Consider the following 16,921-nt stretch of genomic DNA (forward strand, 5'->3'; position numbering starts at 1 on the left):
TTAACCAAAAGGAATAATTGAACACATATGTAAAAAAAGATGTTCAAGTGTATAGTTATTCATAATAGCAAAAAAACCCCGTGAAAACCAAAACCACATAAATGTCTAACAATAGAGAAGCTGGTTAAAAAAGTATTGGTAAATCCATACAGTGGAATGCTATATACATCATTAAAAAATATTGCTATCTAGGTCTATATATATTGCTATGGAAAAATACTTCACCATATTACATGGCAAAACAGATCATGTTATGAAACATAGAAAGTGCAAATTTTATAATGTGTATATATACATTAGGAAATTTCTGTAATTATAGACCCCAAGATGTTTATATGGTCATCTCACCAAAGATAGTCATTATCTTTGGTTAGTGAGATCATGGAATTCTTTTATTTGCTACTTTCTGTATTCTGAAAATTGTTTCTTTTTAAAATCAAGAGGAAAAAGCCAACCCACAACTCTTTCTGTCTTCTGAGGGGGAAAAGTCTCTGCTTGAAAATCCAAACAAGTGATGCATGTTAACATGAGGATAAGGATATTGACTTTGCTTTTGGCTGTTTGGAGGTCTCTTGTAATTACTTTCTGGCACTGGCCATGTTTAACATTGCTAGGATAGTGACTTTGTATAATGATCTTTGTGTAACTTTGATAAAGATGAAGGAATTTACAATTTCTTAACTTGTTATCTCTCTCAGAAATTAGAGTACCTCTAATCTCTTAGATTGTTATTTAACTCACTGAACTAGGATTCTTTTTCATACTTTTTAGCAATTTGAATTTATTTCCTCATTGTTTCCAGCATATTTGAGGAGGACCAAAAAAGATTACTTGTAGTCTTAGGAAAAATATCTTAGATATATCACTGTTGATTGTAGTCCTTATCATCATTTTCTAAAAGCAGGAGGGCTTTTGACCTAAGATGCATGAATTCTCAATCTCTGGGTTCACTACTAAATTGTGTGTGTGATTTAACAACTTATTTATCAAAAAAAATGTGCGTTAAGGGCTTCCCTGGTGGCGCAGTGGTTGAGAGTCCACCTGCCGATGCAGGGGACACGGGTTCGTGCCCCGGTCCGGGAAGATCCCACATGCCATGGAGCGGCTAGGCCCGTGAGCCATGGCCGCTAAGCCTGTGCGTCCGGAGCCTGTGTTCTGCAATGGGAGAGGCCACAACAGTGAGAGGCCCACGTACCGCAAAAAAAAACAAAACAAAACAAAACAAAACAAAACAAAAAAAAAATGTGCGTTAACTCTAAAAATTCAAATACTATGAAAGTATAAAGTAAAAGAGTAGAAAGCCTCCGTCCCTAAGTTTAGACTCTGTTAGCTAATGCCAGTCTCATGCTAAAGTGAGCTATAGCAATTTCTATATGATGTGCTTTGATATACACAGAAAAAAAGCCTCTGCCATAGACTTCATTGCCTTTCACTTAGTGCTTGAAACTTTACCATTAGACATCATTTATTTGGTTACAGAGTTTTTTGAACAATTTTTTCCAGTCATTCAGCTCTCTGTGCATAGAACTTGATAGGAGGTTTTGACAAAAGGAAAAGTACAGACACAGCACAGGGTCTGAGCAGCCATTATGAAGGGAGGGCAGTGGCAGAACCTGGGATGCGCTGGAGCTTGGAAGCAGAGGTAGAGGTTCAAAGAGCAAAAGATACACTGCAGGTAGATGTTGCATAGGACAGCATTAATATGAACAATATCATCTGTGCTTTTCCATGTTGCACCTTATTGTAAGTACTCAGTACATTTCCTCTGGAAGCAGCATTTTCTCCTTTACTTTTCAAGCAAATACAATGTTATTTTATGTTTATGTGAGTTCAGAAATTAAAGTTATTTATTTCCTTCTGAAAATGGAACTCAGCTCTATTTACATAGATGGGTAGGGAAGAGGAAAAGGAGAGCCATATATTGCTCAATTTAAACAATTATATACAATGAGTCTCATAATATGAAAGTAAAACCTGAAAATTTCTCCCTAAGTTGTGTTTAGTGTCAGTGGTTGATTTTCCCTCTTCCAAATTTATCCTTCCAAATGCTGTTTTAGTAACACATAATCACTCTGAGAAGGTCTGTTTTCCAAAAGAAGCAGCAGCAGTGTTTAAGTTCACATGACCCCAGTTTCATGACAGCGGTAGCAAATCAGATGTCTTATCCAAGGAAAAGCATTTTTGGCTTAGAATTCAATCACTTTCATGGTGGGAGTCAACAGCTTATTTCAGCTCTAACACTACTGCAGAACCCTGGCTGCAGTGAATCTTTCAGAAAGCATAAACACAATTGGTATTTATAGCATTGTTAACATTTGTTAAATAGTTCGGAGAATGGTCTGTAAGCCCGTTTTAAGCAGGTGGGGCAGGAATTTTTGTTGTGACTGCAGTGAAATTTTAAAAGTAGGACATTAGGACCACATGGTTAGGATGGTTGTAGCAAGAGAATAAAGTAGAAGTATTGAAGACAGTAAGTTAAGACTTCAGGCAGCCACAATTCAGGGTGTTACAAAAATAATCCTGAAGCATCTCTAGCCAGAAGTGTGTTACACAGATGGCATATTTGACACAGTGCAGGGCAGGAACTGTACAATGAAAAGACAAACAGTAAGGATTAGTCAAGTTTTAATTGAAAACCTACATTTAAAAATACCTTGAAATTATGCCAGACTTTCTTGTATATTAAAAGCACAAAGTTTCCCTTAGTCAATTAAGCATTAAAGTTTGTCAGGAAAGCTAATCTTTGTATTTTGCTAGTGATTATGCCTATTGCAGACTTATTAGTTAAATAGGTGTAGCTGAATTATACATCCAAGGACATAAAGCAAGGTATTAATATTTTTATGATTTTTTTTCTCTATCAGCTACCCAGGGAATCCTGAGCAATTCCATATGCTGATGACTTCTGTCATAAACCCCTGATCCCTTCAGGCACCATCTTCATTTTAAATTGAAAGTATGAAAAGTACTCTCAAATCAAGTGACCAAATTTTGTTCTCAAAATTTTTAACTAAATTCAAGTTTCTAGAAAGATTAAGATTAAAAAATTACTTAGATTTGAAAAATCTATGTAGGATTATTGCAAGTATAACAGATTGCTAACTGTTAGAATAGCATAGTCAAATTTCTAATTTCAGAATAGCAATGTTGTTTTATTTCTAACAAAGACGAGGAAGTTTACTTAGAATCACTATTTTTAGTTTCCATTATTGGTGCAAAGAAGGAACTGAAATTCTGTTAATACAGTATTTAGGAAATGCTTAAGTGCAAACTTTTAAAATGTTAAATATTATTTAACTATGTCATAACAGTAAATGTATCACCTTCCCTCTCTCTGTCCCTGCCAGTACTGTGTAACTGGGGTGTGCGTGTGTGTGTGTGTGTGTGTGCATGTATTGTCTTTCAGGCTTAAGTTCCTTGAGGTCAAGGATTCCTAACTGCACCTCATTCCAGTGTTTGTACATGGTAGATACAAATATTATTGAAAAAATAGATGAAATGATTCTTACCAAATGACTGTTTCTTTCTGTAACATAGTTTAAACATATTTGTCTGGTTTTGAGAAATAATTTAACCTCCTGAATGCAACTATCCTGAATTTTTTTTTTCTTTAAGAACTTTTTACTATGTTTTCACTATGTTTTCCTCTTAGTATTGGCAGCCTTTCTGAAGCAACATTCCACTTATTTTTCTAGGCAGGCTGCTTTATCTACTCGTTTCCAGTAGCTAGAGATGGAGGTGTTTTGAATGAGCACATCAGTGTTCTAGACAGAGATACTGTTTGAAATTATCCATGAACACAGTGCCGCTGAACATTATTGAGTGACGTTTGTTTCTGTTGGTTGTGTCTGCTCTGACTAGCTGGTTTCTTTCAGATTGGCAGCTGGGATTATGCTGCAGTGGATGGACAGCTTCGAGAAGTGGAGATTGTAGTGAGGCTGAGCTGGGCTGGGCTGGGCCTCAGGGTAATGTGCCTGGAATATATGGGCTCGGTTAAAAGCACTAATAGGAAATCTATGCATATTTTCACAATTTATAATTACATTATGTTTCACCGTGGTAACTTCCATAATATTATTGAGTAAAAATATAAGTAAAAATAGTCCTTTTCCTAATTTCCCCTCTACCCTGGTTTCTTATCACTGCATTCTTTTTTTTTAGAGGTTTATTTTATTTAGCTAGCTGCTCTTTCTCTTTGCTCTTTATGTACTGTATGCCATCATGATATGTATATGCTTCCAAATACCTAATGTACGTAAAACATTGTTTACTTGCAAAGTGTATATACCTTTCTAAATATTTAGTTAGCGATAAATGATGGTAAAATATTGCTAAAACTAATGGCTCCTTGAAATCAGATAGAAATAATTTAGGAAATAAGCTCAAAATAACAAAATTAACTTTGTAGCAAGGTCTGTTGATTTCATAGTGTTTGACCAGTTTATCAGTTAGAATTGTCCCTAGGTGGTTAAGAAGTACTTCTGGTTACTATGTTAATGGAAAAATTAAATTTCATAAAGCTATATTTCATATTGTCAGATTTTTCTTTAGATTTTTATGATTTTTAGTTTTAGATTTTTTTCAAAATGGAAATTTTTTATTACTCTATTTTAAAAGTAATACATGCTTTGTCTAAGATATCAAATAGTATAAAAGTGAAGAAGGTATTAATTTTTATTCTGCCAGTCTTTTCATCTACCCCCCACTGGAGATAATAGCTGATAAGTTTATGTACCTTTCCAGATTTTACATGTGTGTATTTATGTATGTGTGTACATGTACTCACATAACACATGTTAGTGTGTGTTTATATAATTTTATTTTTAATTTTTTTATTTAAATGAGATAATAAACTATATTCTTTGATGATTTGGAATTGTTTTTAATCAATATACTATAGACTAGTTTCCATGTCACATATATTCAGTTCAACTCACTCATTTTAATGACTGCATAGTATTCCATGAGTATAATTTCATTAGTTTTTTCCCCTAATTTTTACTATTATAAAGTGCTATAATAACCATCTTTGTATCTTAATCTTTTCTCATTCATCTGACTCCACTTTTATGAAAATTTGTAGAAGTGGAATCAATAGCTCAATCTTTATCAGAAAACATAGAAATTTGACTTTTAACTAAATTTTTGTTTTTCTCTATATCTAATTTCTCAAAATTAAAAAAAAAGTGTCTTTCAAGTCCAAATTTACATAGAATTACTTCTGTTCAATTAACTTATTTCTTCACTATATACATCTTTTGTGTGGATTAGTTTGCATAATTTGTTGGTTAAATATCATCTGGTGTTTATTTTGAATGTAAAATCTGACTTTTTAAAATTCCATATGCTGGTAGTATATCCATGACACTTGTTTCTTGATAGGCTACTTTTACATTATGCTTTACAAAGCTTGATTCCTATATATTTTTTATTTCCAGGGCACTATGAATATTTATATTTCAATCTCAAAAGATTTCTTTTAGGTTCATTATGCTATTTTTTTTTAAATTTTGTTCATTTTTTGTTCTGACTACTAAAAAGTAACTCTGTATTTAATTTCTTATGTTAAGAGCGAGCCTGGTTTCCCAATGTTTCTAAATGATGCTTTGCCTTTTTCTTTTTTTAAAGCAGCTAGAGGTATTATGCAAACAAGACCATTTATATTATAGAGATAATTTTCTCTTTTAGATTCTTCATCCATTTTTAATCAAGTGCATCTAGTTATGGGTTTTCTTTTGGCCTTAGTAGTTAATATTATCAGGATTTTTGGCCTTTAGGAATTGAATACTAACATATATAATAATTAGTATGCTTTTTTAATTTGCTAATACCAAATCTGGATTTTAACAGTGGCTTCAGAGGGCACTGAGGCTGGTTAACTAGAAAGTTGGTCAGTAAACAGTGGAAACTGGTCAAATATCCAGCAAGTTTTTCTCCAACTTAATTCAAATGTGTGAAGGGCAAGGGGGAAAAATAGGCACAAGTGATAATATGATACATAACACAGGAGAAATCACTAAATGCCCTAATTGTGACTCTTTTTAAACATTGAAAAGTGAATTAATTCTGAAATCCAAAATATGAAGTCTTATTTGGATTTGTAAATATCTTTTGGTAAGGGCTTACTCTAGAATCTTAAGATAGCCTTCTAGTACTTAATTTTGGTAATGTCAGAAATTTTTAATATACTAATAAATGGCATGTTATTTCTTAATAAATGATTTTTTCAGTTTCCCTATCCCAATTTTATAGTGCTTTTAGATGTAAATATATAGGGGATAAAATGCAATTTCAGAGTTGTGTGCTTAAAAAAAAGCGGAGTACATATGTGTTTACCTTAATTGCATCCATATGTTTAAGTTATTCCTCCCCCAAACCCATCTTAAAATAAAGTTTTACAGCTTTATTGGTTACTAAGTGTTGTACTGAGTTAACTTGTTTCCTCTGTTAGATTAAAAAGACCACTTCAGAGAGACTAAAACAGTCACTGTTAAATTGAAGGCCCTACATTGTCACTAAGCCAGTCTACTTTCCTTTACTTTTCTCTCTCCTTTCATTCTTTCATTTTGTCTAGTGTGTGTATCTATATTCTCCCTATATGTAATGTCCCTTTCTCTCTATATATAATGTCCATTTCTCTCTATATAGCCATAAAATCATGCAAGTATGCAATGGTTGGCACAGAAAACAATAGAATGCACAACTTGCTGAAAATCTTTTCATAATATTTCCATTTGGAAATCCATTAATAAATTCTCTAGGTAATATTTGAGATGCTGTTTATAAAACATAAATATGTGGTTTTACTGGAATGTCTTGAAGTATTTGCATAGTCTTTTTTTATTACTATGTATTTCAACATCTGGAATGCTGCCTGCTGAATTCAGGTTTATTATAGAAAGTAGTAACAGGCTATTTACAGAAATAATTGGGAATTGATGAATAAGAATGAAGTAAGCTTTTTAGTAGAAAATTTTTAAAATTTTTATTGGAATATAGTTGCTTTACAATGTTGTGTTAGTTTCTTGCTGTACAGCAAAGTAGTAGAAATGTTTAACAGAATGTTTTTTCAGTGCTGGGCTGCTCTATAATAGTGTTAGGAGTGTATCTCTTAGCTTCATACCTGCTGAATTATGCTGACTTGGATAACCATTCATTAAGTAAATATTGATTGAGCACCTACTGTGTGTCAGGCCCCCAGAGGCACAGAAATACTTAGAAGTCTCTGGTCTCAGGAAGACTTATAGTCTAATTGATAAGATAGAAATTAGACCAGTAATTAGAATTTTAGTTAAGTAGGTAGTAAGGGTCTGTGTGCATTGCTCCAAAGCAACAGGGCAGGGCAGCAACAGTCTGGCTGAGATCTAGAAACAGATTTCTAAGAGTACAGAGATGCTGAGCTGAGTCTTATAGAATGAGGAGGAGACAACAGCACAGAGAAAGGGAATAGAAAAAATCGGAAAACAAATATGGAAGCAGTTTGACACGTTACATCGCACATTATAGAGTGTGAGAGGGACAGTGTCAGGGCATGAGACTGGAAACATAGGCAGGAGCTAGATTACTATTATTAATCTTAATTATAAGTGGTTAGTAACATTTATTAAATGCTTTCTTAACCTCAGCCAGATACCATGTTGTCTTTTATGTATATGCTGTAATAATAACATCAAACACTGACCTGTCAAGAACTGTCCCAAGTGTTTTATATTATCTCATTTAATCTTCACAACAACCCAGTAAAGACCCACTGTCATTATTACCATTTGTAGACGAGGAAACTAAGGCATAATTTGCCGGAGTCACTCAGCTAATACGTGATAAAGCTAATATTTGAACTGAGGCGGTCTGATTGCAGTGTCTGCATACTTAACCCCATGCTACGGGGCCACACCGTGATAAGGAATTTGGATGGAAGGATTTTAACTAGAGAAGTCACATAATCACATTTACAGCTTTAGGATTGAACATCTCCTTTCAAGTCCAGGTGTGTTTAACCCTTCTGAACAAAGATGAAGGCTGCTGGCTAATGTTTATAATTTGGGGTCATTTTTTGATATTTTTGTTCTCAGTGTAGTTTTGCAGTAGACCTGAAAAAATAAACTGCTTAAAGGCAGGCACACTCTCCTATTTTCCAATAAATCTTTCTAGCACATTGCCTATGCTGAACCACCACCTTAAAATAACCTAAGGCCAAATGTGTAAATAATTATTGAAATTGACTAATGGGTACATAGGGATCCATTATCCTATTCCATAATAAAAATTTAACATAATAAACAAATTCTAAAAATATATCACCTGGGACCAAAACTCTCTTGGTGAAGGAGAGTTCATTAAGAACAGTTTAGGCATTTGGTAGAGTTCATTAAGCTACGCTTTTACCTAATCACCTTCCTGAATGTTATACCTGTATGTTTCCTGTGATTTCAAACCTCCCTTATGCCTCTGAATTTTCTATTGCTGTATACAAAGGGCTGAAGGGAAAAGTGAAGAGAGTAATAAACAATTACTTGAGGGGCTTTTGCAAATCACACATATTCCCCCAGGATTTCTCACTTAGCCCTTAAGAATCACTGCTACAGGGCTTCCCTGGTGGCACAGTGGTTGAGAGTCCACCTGCCGATGCAGGGGACATGGGTTCGTGTCCCGGTCCGGGAAGATCCCACATGCCGCGGAGCAGCTGGGCCCGTGAGCCATGGCCGCTGAGCCTGCGCGTCCAGAGCCTGTGCTCCACAACGGGAGAGGCCACAGCAGTGAGAGGCCTGCATACCGAAAAAAAAAAAAAGAATCACTGCTACAGTGAGACACTGGAGTGTTGTCATATCCCTCAGGTGTGTAGGGGGCTGAAAGTGAGAATTACTGCCTTTAGTGACATCCTTCAGAACTTTTCTAAGAAAGACTCTTGACTTCTTTGTAACAGCAGCTATCAGCCTTCACTTATCACTCCCGCATTCTCCTCCTCACCCCCATTTTGCCTCATCAAGAACTGTGCTTGTTTTTTGTCCCAGTATAACCCTAGATGAGGCACAAGGGTCTGGGCGGCCTTGCTGTATAAAAGGTACTCAGTAAACTTTTTTGTTGTGTGAATACTATATACAAGGTACTGTTCTTCCTGCTGCACACTACTAAAGTATGATAATCGGACCCTATAGTATAGTTGCTGAGACAGACCAGTAATCTCATAAAAGCTAAATAACATTACAAGGAAGCCTGAGTCGAGTATGTAATCAGCAGCATGAATAGGCTATAAGATTTGGGAAGTGTTACACCAACAAGGTAGAACTCAAGCAGGGTTTTCTAGAGAGAGGTATGACTTAGAAAACTGAAGACGAGGGGGACTAATCTAGGAGAGTCAGCGGCATGAGAGAAAACGTAAGGCAGAAATGGCTGGTTACATTTGTGGAAGAAAATCAGCTTGACAGTACAGGGCATAGGGTGAGGGAATAAAAGAGAGGTAGAAAGACTTATATTGCCTAGCGGTAGGTCTTTATCTTTTTTTTTTTCTTTTTAAATTTTTTATTTTGAATAATTTTAGACACAGACAAGTTGCAAACATAGTAGAAAAATTTCCTGTGTACATTTCTTCCCAGGCTCCCCTAAGATCAGCACCTTACATAACCTTAGTTAAAATGATCAAGACCATAAAAATAACATTGGTTCAATATAATTAACTGAACTACAGACCTTGTGAAATGTCATCACATTCTTTAACGATTCTTTTTCTGCCTAATGATCTTATGCAGAATTCCACGTTGTATTTAGTTGATACTTTCTTGGTTTCCTTCAAAATGTAACAGTGACTCGGTCTTTGCTTCTCTTTAATGGTCTTGATATTTGTGAAAAGTGGTCAGATATTTTGTTGAATGTCCCCTAATTTGTCTTTCTGATATTTTCATGTGATTCGAATGAAGTTATTTATTTTTTGTCAAGGATACCATAGAAATTATATAGCGTTCTTCTCAGTGCCTCATATCAAGGAGTAGGCCTTTGTCTTTTAAGTACCGGCAGTTAGTTAATTGAAGACATTTGATCAGGGCAGTATTATATAAAGGAGAGTTTGAGCTCAATTCTGCAGGATACACACATAAACACAGTGAGAGGGCAAGGTCAAAAACCATTGACTTGAATTTCTCTTGCATGAATGACACCCAAATCAATACCTCTGATGTTTCATCCCAGAGCGAGTCCCGGGGCTTTCTTTTGAGCACTGGACATCTCAGCCTGGCTCGACAGCTATCACTAGTTCTCCCTCAGAGAAACTTGTATTTCTATATATTGCTTTACTACTCTAAAATATGCAAGTTCGAAAGAAAAGAATTCGTGTTGTCTTTTCTCTTTTCTTCATTGCTCAAAGTCATCAGCCTCTAAGACCTGGTGAGTTTGCCTTGGATCATGGTTTGCGTATTTATCCCTTTCTTGCAAATAGCACAGCTTCCATAAGGACTGAGGTATACAGTTCCTTATGTTTTAGACTGCTCTCTGAACCTCCAAGGAGATCTCCCTGTCTCTGGGCACTTAGCCCTGCAGTATACTTTGAAATCCTGAGCCAGATTTCAGTTTTTTTCAATAATGTATTCATCATCGTCATGGTCATTGTAAACTCCTGAAGCATTTCTTCCTTCTCTATTTTAGCTGTGTTAAATGGGGATCATGCTGAGCCCCAAACCCAACAATAATACAGCATTTTATTTAGTGCCTTTTATGTGTTTGGTATTATGCTAAGCACTTTATATGTATTATTTAATTTTCCAAACAATTCTATGAGCTAGGCATGATTATTATTATCTTTATTTTATCAATGGGGAAACAGATTAAGCTACTTGTTCAAAGTCATGCAGCAGATAAATGGTGAAGTCAAGATTAGCACTCTGAACCATCTGACTCCATAGACCCAGTGTGGAAGCAGTCTGTTGCCTGCTCCCCTTCTTTTTAATGGGGGGAAATGCATGTGGGCTGTTGGACGGGGACTACCGAAGGTAGCAGCAGTCGAAGGAAAGGGCACTGGCCTTGCTAACTGTTTTTAAAAGAGGCGTAAGGTTCACATTCATAAAGCAAGTCATAAATCCATACATCATAAAAGAGCACGTCCTTCTTTGTGACTACCTTAGGCTTCAAGTTGCCCTTTTGTGATATTTTTTTCCTCAAGACTGTCCTTGATGTTGATCATAAACTGATTTTACCCCATCAAAAGATGTTTTACGTGCTGATCTGAAATGGTCCTAATCTCTACTCCTTACTTCCTGTTGGCTTCTTTTCTGGTTTCTGAAGTCTGAGACCAGCCTTATCTCCTACTATATAAAACCAACCCTTGCCTAGCCGTGCTGCTCTAATTGTGTGTGCACATACTTTGTTCACTGTAATGATGATGATGATGTTGATATTAGAGGTACTTTATTAATTCAGTCATTAGATTGTAAGCTCATGTTTTTTTGTGTGCTCAATCTTATCCCTAGGCCCTGACCTAGTCCCTGGCAACAGATAAGGAGAAAGAGTAGCTTAATGGTTGAGCATATGAGCTCTAGAATCAAGCTGCTGGGGTGCACATTTTGAGTCTGCCATTTCATTACCATGTGACTTTGGACAAGATACTTAAGTTCTTGGTGCATTATTTTCCTTATCTATAAAATGGATACAGTGAAGTACTCACATCATACAATTTAAAGACTAAATGATATGATAGTAAAATCACTTAGAAAAGTTCCTGGCAATAATAAGTACTAAATAAATATTTGTTATTGGTGTTGTTAGCAGCCCTCAATGAGTATTTTTTTTATATACATTTATTTATTTATCTTGCTGCTTTGAGTCTTCGTTGCTGTGTGTGGGCTTTCTCTAGTTGCATGGAGTGGGGGCTACTCTTCTTGTGGAGCACAGGCTCCAGGTGTGTGGGCTTCAGTAGTTGTGGCAGGTGGGCTTCAGTAGTTGTGGCGCACGGGCTTAGTTGCTCCGCGGCATGTGGGATCTTTCTAGGCCAGGGCTCAAACTCCTGTCCCCAGCATTGACAGGTGGATTCTTAACCACTGCGCCACCAGGGAAGCCCCTCAATGAGTATTTGTTGACTGCATTTTGAGGGACTAATCTGTACTAATAAGCACTTTGCTGTGTGTTTTACATATATATCATTTATTCATTAATGTAACACTATGAGGTTGGTACTATTATCCACATTTTACAGGAAGAAAATTGAAACTTAGGTTGAATGACTTGCCCTAGGTCACACCGCTTATAAGTGCTGTGCAGTCAGGATTTGCACATGGTCTGTGTGACTTCAAATCCTGTGCTGCTTCCACCGTAACACTCAGCTTTCACAGAGCTGCTTTCCAGTCTTTTCTGCCTAAGCAAGTCATAGTGCATTCCTTGAATTTATTGGACTGACTGCATCAAACTGTTATTCAACCATCCAAGTACATGCCCTGCTTTCTGTATTAGGAATTTCTTCAAGGGCAGAAACATTGTCACCTAATACTGCTGTATACATAGTTGACGATTATGATTGAATGCATAAATGAATGAATTGCTATCATTGTTTCTTCAAAGGTCATTGTAAAGGACTACTAATGGTATCCTTATCAAATAAAAAAAGGAAATTAATACTGGATAATGATTATATTTCCCTGTTTATGATTTATTAATTGCCTACAGTCCTGTAGAGCATATATTAATTGAATACTCATTTTCTTAAGGATTAAAAAATAGCATGATGAACATATATTACCTTACAAAGAGGTTTTCTTCATCCTTTTAGCCCAGAAGTTAAGAATACTGACTGTGTGGGGTGTTGAGGTCATCTTTATGTATCTTTGCTTCCTTCTGTCCCCTCACACATACTATAGTATTTATTCATTCACCCAACTTAGGGATCTAAGAGTGAAGAAGATAAGTAAGGTCCTCGCTCTCATGGATCTTGTATTTTAGTGGGAGGAGACAGGCATAAACAGGTAAACAAACAAAATCATTACAGACAGTGACCGCATCTGGAATTTAACAGTTTTCCTTGATGAGGTTGGGAAGTGAGCATCTCTGCTGCGTGGACAGGAAGAGCCATGGTCAGAAGCGCACGACAAAGGGCACACATCTTTCGAAAAGGGCGCACACACGTGTTTCTTGTGTTTGGTCAGTCCCCGGTTTAACCCTCTCATGCTTGGATACAACATATGGCTTTTACTTTGTTGTTTAGCCACTTAGGTTCAAAGAGACTGTCAACAATAATGCTCTTCAAAAGTAATAGCATGAAGCGATTTTCACAGGTGCTGGGTTTCTTTTTTCTACTTCCCAGGATGAGATGGGGCCTAGAAGCAAAGCAGCAGTAGGTTTTCTCTATACCTGTAAAAGATTAGCTGTAGTCATCAGGGATGATGCAAGCAAGGGAAAAAAATGCAAGAAAGAGATGAAGCCAAAAAGGACAATTTCTGATTGTAATAGCTGGTTTCTGTTTCCTATCACTGAGCAAGATGAGAAAGTTTTGCAGGGTTTTGTAGGAACAGCTTCCACGGTAGTGAAGAATGACCTCACCCTAAATGCCCTACCAGGTGCTTAGCCCCACTGTGAAAATACAAGGTTGATTTCCAACATGAAACAATCCATAAGTATGGAATGACATTTTCAGGTGACAGTTGTGGTTCTTTTGCCTGTAATTAGCACCTCTTAACCCTCAAACTTGCCCGTGCCTTTTTCAGGCTGTTGAAGCTCAAATCCGAAGTTTTGGGCAGACGCCTTCTCAGCTCCTCATAGAGCCCCATCCTCCCAGAGGTTCTGCCATGCAAGCGGTAAGTGCTGCCTGCACTCTCCTCATTTCTTGCCTCTATTTGAGACCCTGCTTGACATTCATAACCGTTTTTTATTGTGCTTGAGATTCTCCACCACATCTGGGCCTGTTCTTCTTATGCACTGTTTGTGAACTTGCTAACAGCCAGCAAATGCTGCCTGTTCTGCAGTCTTCGGGAAGCCGACGTTGCTCCAATGCTCTAGTATTTCATCAGGTTGTGCTCTGTGTTGCAGAATTAAAAGGTCCCTAATTGTCTCGTACCCTCACTCTAGGACAGAATCTCCAGACATGGATAACTTTTCTGGTTTGATCCTATGAGTGTCTAGATTCATTTTCCTATTGTGTTTATTCTTTACATCCCAATATGTTTTTCAGTTTGGGAGTTTCAATTTGGGAAGTAATCCTAATATGTAGGAAATGTTATTGAGAGTCAGGGACTTTGGAGGAAAAAATGATGATGACGATGATGATATACTATACATCAAAGCTTAGTGCATAAAACAGTGATTTATATTTCCTGTGATTCTGAGGGACAGATGGGCATTTCTTGTCTTTCACCTTGGCTCCCTCACAGACTGCTGGGGCAGGTGCTGAGACGCCAGACTGCTCTTTCCACACGGTCTTTCATCATCAAGGAAGTTCGCCCAGGCCACTCCCATGGTGGGAGCCGTGTTCCAGGAGAACGCTTTGGCATGACTTCTTGAAGCTTGCTTTTGAACGTGCATAACACTGTTTATGCTGCATTCTATTGGTCAAAAGCAAGTCAGTCAGAGGCCAGCCCAGAATCAGGAGTAGGGAAGTAGACTAGAGCTGTAAAATACGTGGCTGTTCCTCTTTTATGGTTCCCGAAATTTCAGGGGGAAATACTTTAATGATAAAGAAAATTCAGCATAAGAACAAATACTGAATGGCATAACAAAAATCATATTTTAAAACTACAGGCAATAGGCATTATATTTTTTCTTGAATTGTCCCTCAATAAAACAGGTTGCTCATTACTGTTTTAAATTAAGAGTAGGGGATATAATGTCTGTTTCCATAAATGTAATGAATAATTTTTTTTAATTTATTCATTTATTTATTTTTGGCTGCGTCGGCTCTTTGTTGCTGCGCGCAGGCTTTCTCTAGTTGTGGCGAGCGGGGGCTACTCTTCGTTGCGGCGCGTGGGCTTCTCATTGCGGTGGCTTCTCTTGTTGCGGAGCATCAGCTCTAGGCACGTGGGCTTCAGTAGTTGTGGCACACGGGCTCAGTAGTTGTGGCTCATGGGCTTACTTGCTTCGCGGCATGTGGGATCTTCCCGGACCAGGGCTCGAACCCATGTCGCCTGCATTGACAGGCAGATTCTTAACCACTGCGCCACCAGGGAAGTCCCTGAATAATTGAAAATGGATTCTGATTCCATGTTGTGGCTTAGAATGGTAGAATTTTTTGTTAGATGCCAAGAGGGCCAGGGATACAGATGTGGTCCTCTCTGCCTCTGACCCTCTTTCTCTTCCTTCCTTTCTCTTTCCATATTTCCTTCTTCTCTGTGTCTTTTCCCCTTTTGCCCTCTTTGTCATCTTCTTTCTTCTTCCAAGTCTTTTTTCCCCCTTCTTTCTCTATATGAATTGACCATTATTATAAACTACAAGCATTTAAACAATTGTTTGCATAACCTTTTCCCCTCAGTGTTTTTAAGCAGGTGAAATCATATTTAAAAGAACATAAAGGGTAGCTTTAGTGAAAAGACTACACGAAAAATGAACATTTGGCAAGAACAATGGAAGATAATGCCATACAAATAGTAAGAATGATTTATGTGTGGGGTTTGGAATTAGTTTTAGTAATAGCTTGTCAATGAGATGCAGGCTGCTGCGGTGCTGGCTAATGGAAGCACCTCCACTGCTCCATTGACTTTCTACCTGGGTCACGGCACAGCCTTGGTCACTGGGACCAAGAGGGGGTTCCTACTGCCAAGCCTCTCTCCATGGCAAAAGGATGACTGGTTCACTGAGGCAGGTCAGCTTTACTGTCCCGAGGGTGGCAAGGCTGGGAAGGCACATGCTTATTTGAGGATGGGAGGTCATGTCTCCCATTATCCTCGTCCTCTGAATCGAATACCTGAACCCCTTTTCAGACCTGTGCAAATTGTGTTTTTCCTCTTATACATATGTGGGTGGGAAAGAAAGGTGTGTTAGAAAGAAACCAGAGTTGTCAGTGAGTGCATACTTAATCTGGGAAAACCGAATGAAATCTGGCTGGTAATTTCCTACTACTACCTCATACTGGGTTCGCAGAGGCACCCAGGATTGGATGAGGGTTTTTTCTCGTCCCCCTATTTGACCAGTTGTCCCGCTCATCCACAGCTGTTACTGTGACTCTAGACTAGCCCAGTATGCTGGGCTGGGCTTTTTCTTATTTCTAGTGTTCCTTATTCCATACTCACTAGCCAAGGATGTGATGTTGCTCCCAAGAGTTTCCTGCTACTTGCCTGCACGGGGAGCCCTAGTCAGGATGAAATGCACAGGAACAGCCGGAGAAACAGCTTGTTGGAAGGAGGCAGGGGACGGTTCTGGATATGGTGTCTGCGGCTTTCTATGGAAAAGGGCTTGTCCTTGCCATGTGGCTAAGAGATGGCCACTAGAGGCACTATGTAAACAAGACATTCTTCCTATACGTTAGAGATTTTCCTGTGTTTTTTTAAGGGCATAAACATTGGAATTATTCAATTTGAGCCTAATTGTATTTACAACATGAGCTGTTAAGCTCAGAAATATGTATCAACTTCCTTTCAGTGAGACTTCATGATGTATGTTTTAGTCTGACTTTCTCAGAGTTTATAAATTGACTTTAGTAAATATTATTTTTTTAAAAAACCTACGCAGTTGAAAAGTAAGGCTTGGTGTTTTGAAATGACATTTGTTTCCTTTTCCCAGAACTTCATCAAAGCTAGCTTATAGGATATTTTGTGGTTGGCTGATGATTGTTTCTCATTTTTACCCAATTTCACAGAATTCCTTAAAACTGTGTAAGAGGCTCTTTGTATAGCAAAGGTTACTTATTGGTATCAGAGGTTTTAAAAATCAAAGACCCAAATGTTATTGTTTTTTATTACCATTCAGATGAGTTCCCCCGTCAACCATCACTGCAGCACACACACACACACACACACAC

General features: G+C 37.5%; 1 protein-coding gene across 3 annotated transcripts in view; it reads left to right on the forward strand.

The window, feature by feature from the left end:
- LRBA (LPS responsive beige-like anchor protein) overlaps positions 1–16,921 on the forward strand; it is a 753,999-nt gene that overhangs the window by 692,266 nt on the left and 44,812 nt on the right. For all 3 annotated transcript variants that reach the window (XM_032633582.1, XM_032633583.1, XM_032633584.1), the window contains one exon: positions 13,680–13,769. In XM_032633582.1, coding sequence (XP_032489473.1) covers positions 13,680–13,769 — 90 coding nt within the window. The remainder of the gene's footprint in view (positions 1–13,679; positions 13,770–16,921) is intronic.

This window comes from Phocoena sinus, chromosome 5, assembly GCF_008692025.1.
Source record: "Phocoena sinus isolate mPhoSin1 chromosome 5, mPhoSin1.pri, whole genome shotgun sequence".
Classification (NCBI taxonomy): domain Eukaryota; kingdom Metazoa; phylum Chordata; class Mammalia; order Artiodactyla; family Phocoenidae; genus Phocoena; species Phocoena sinus.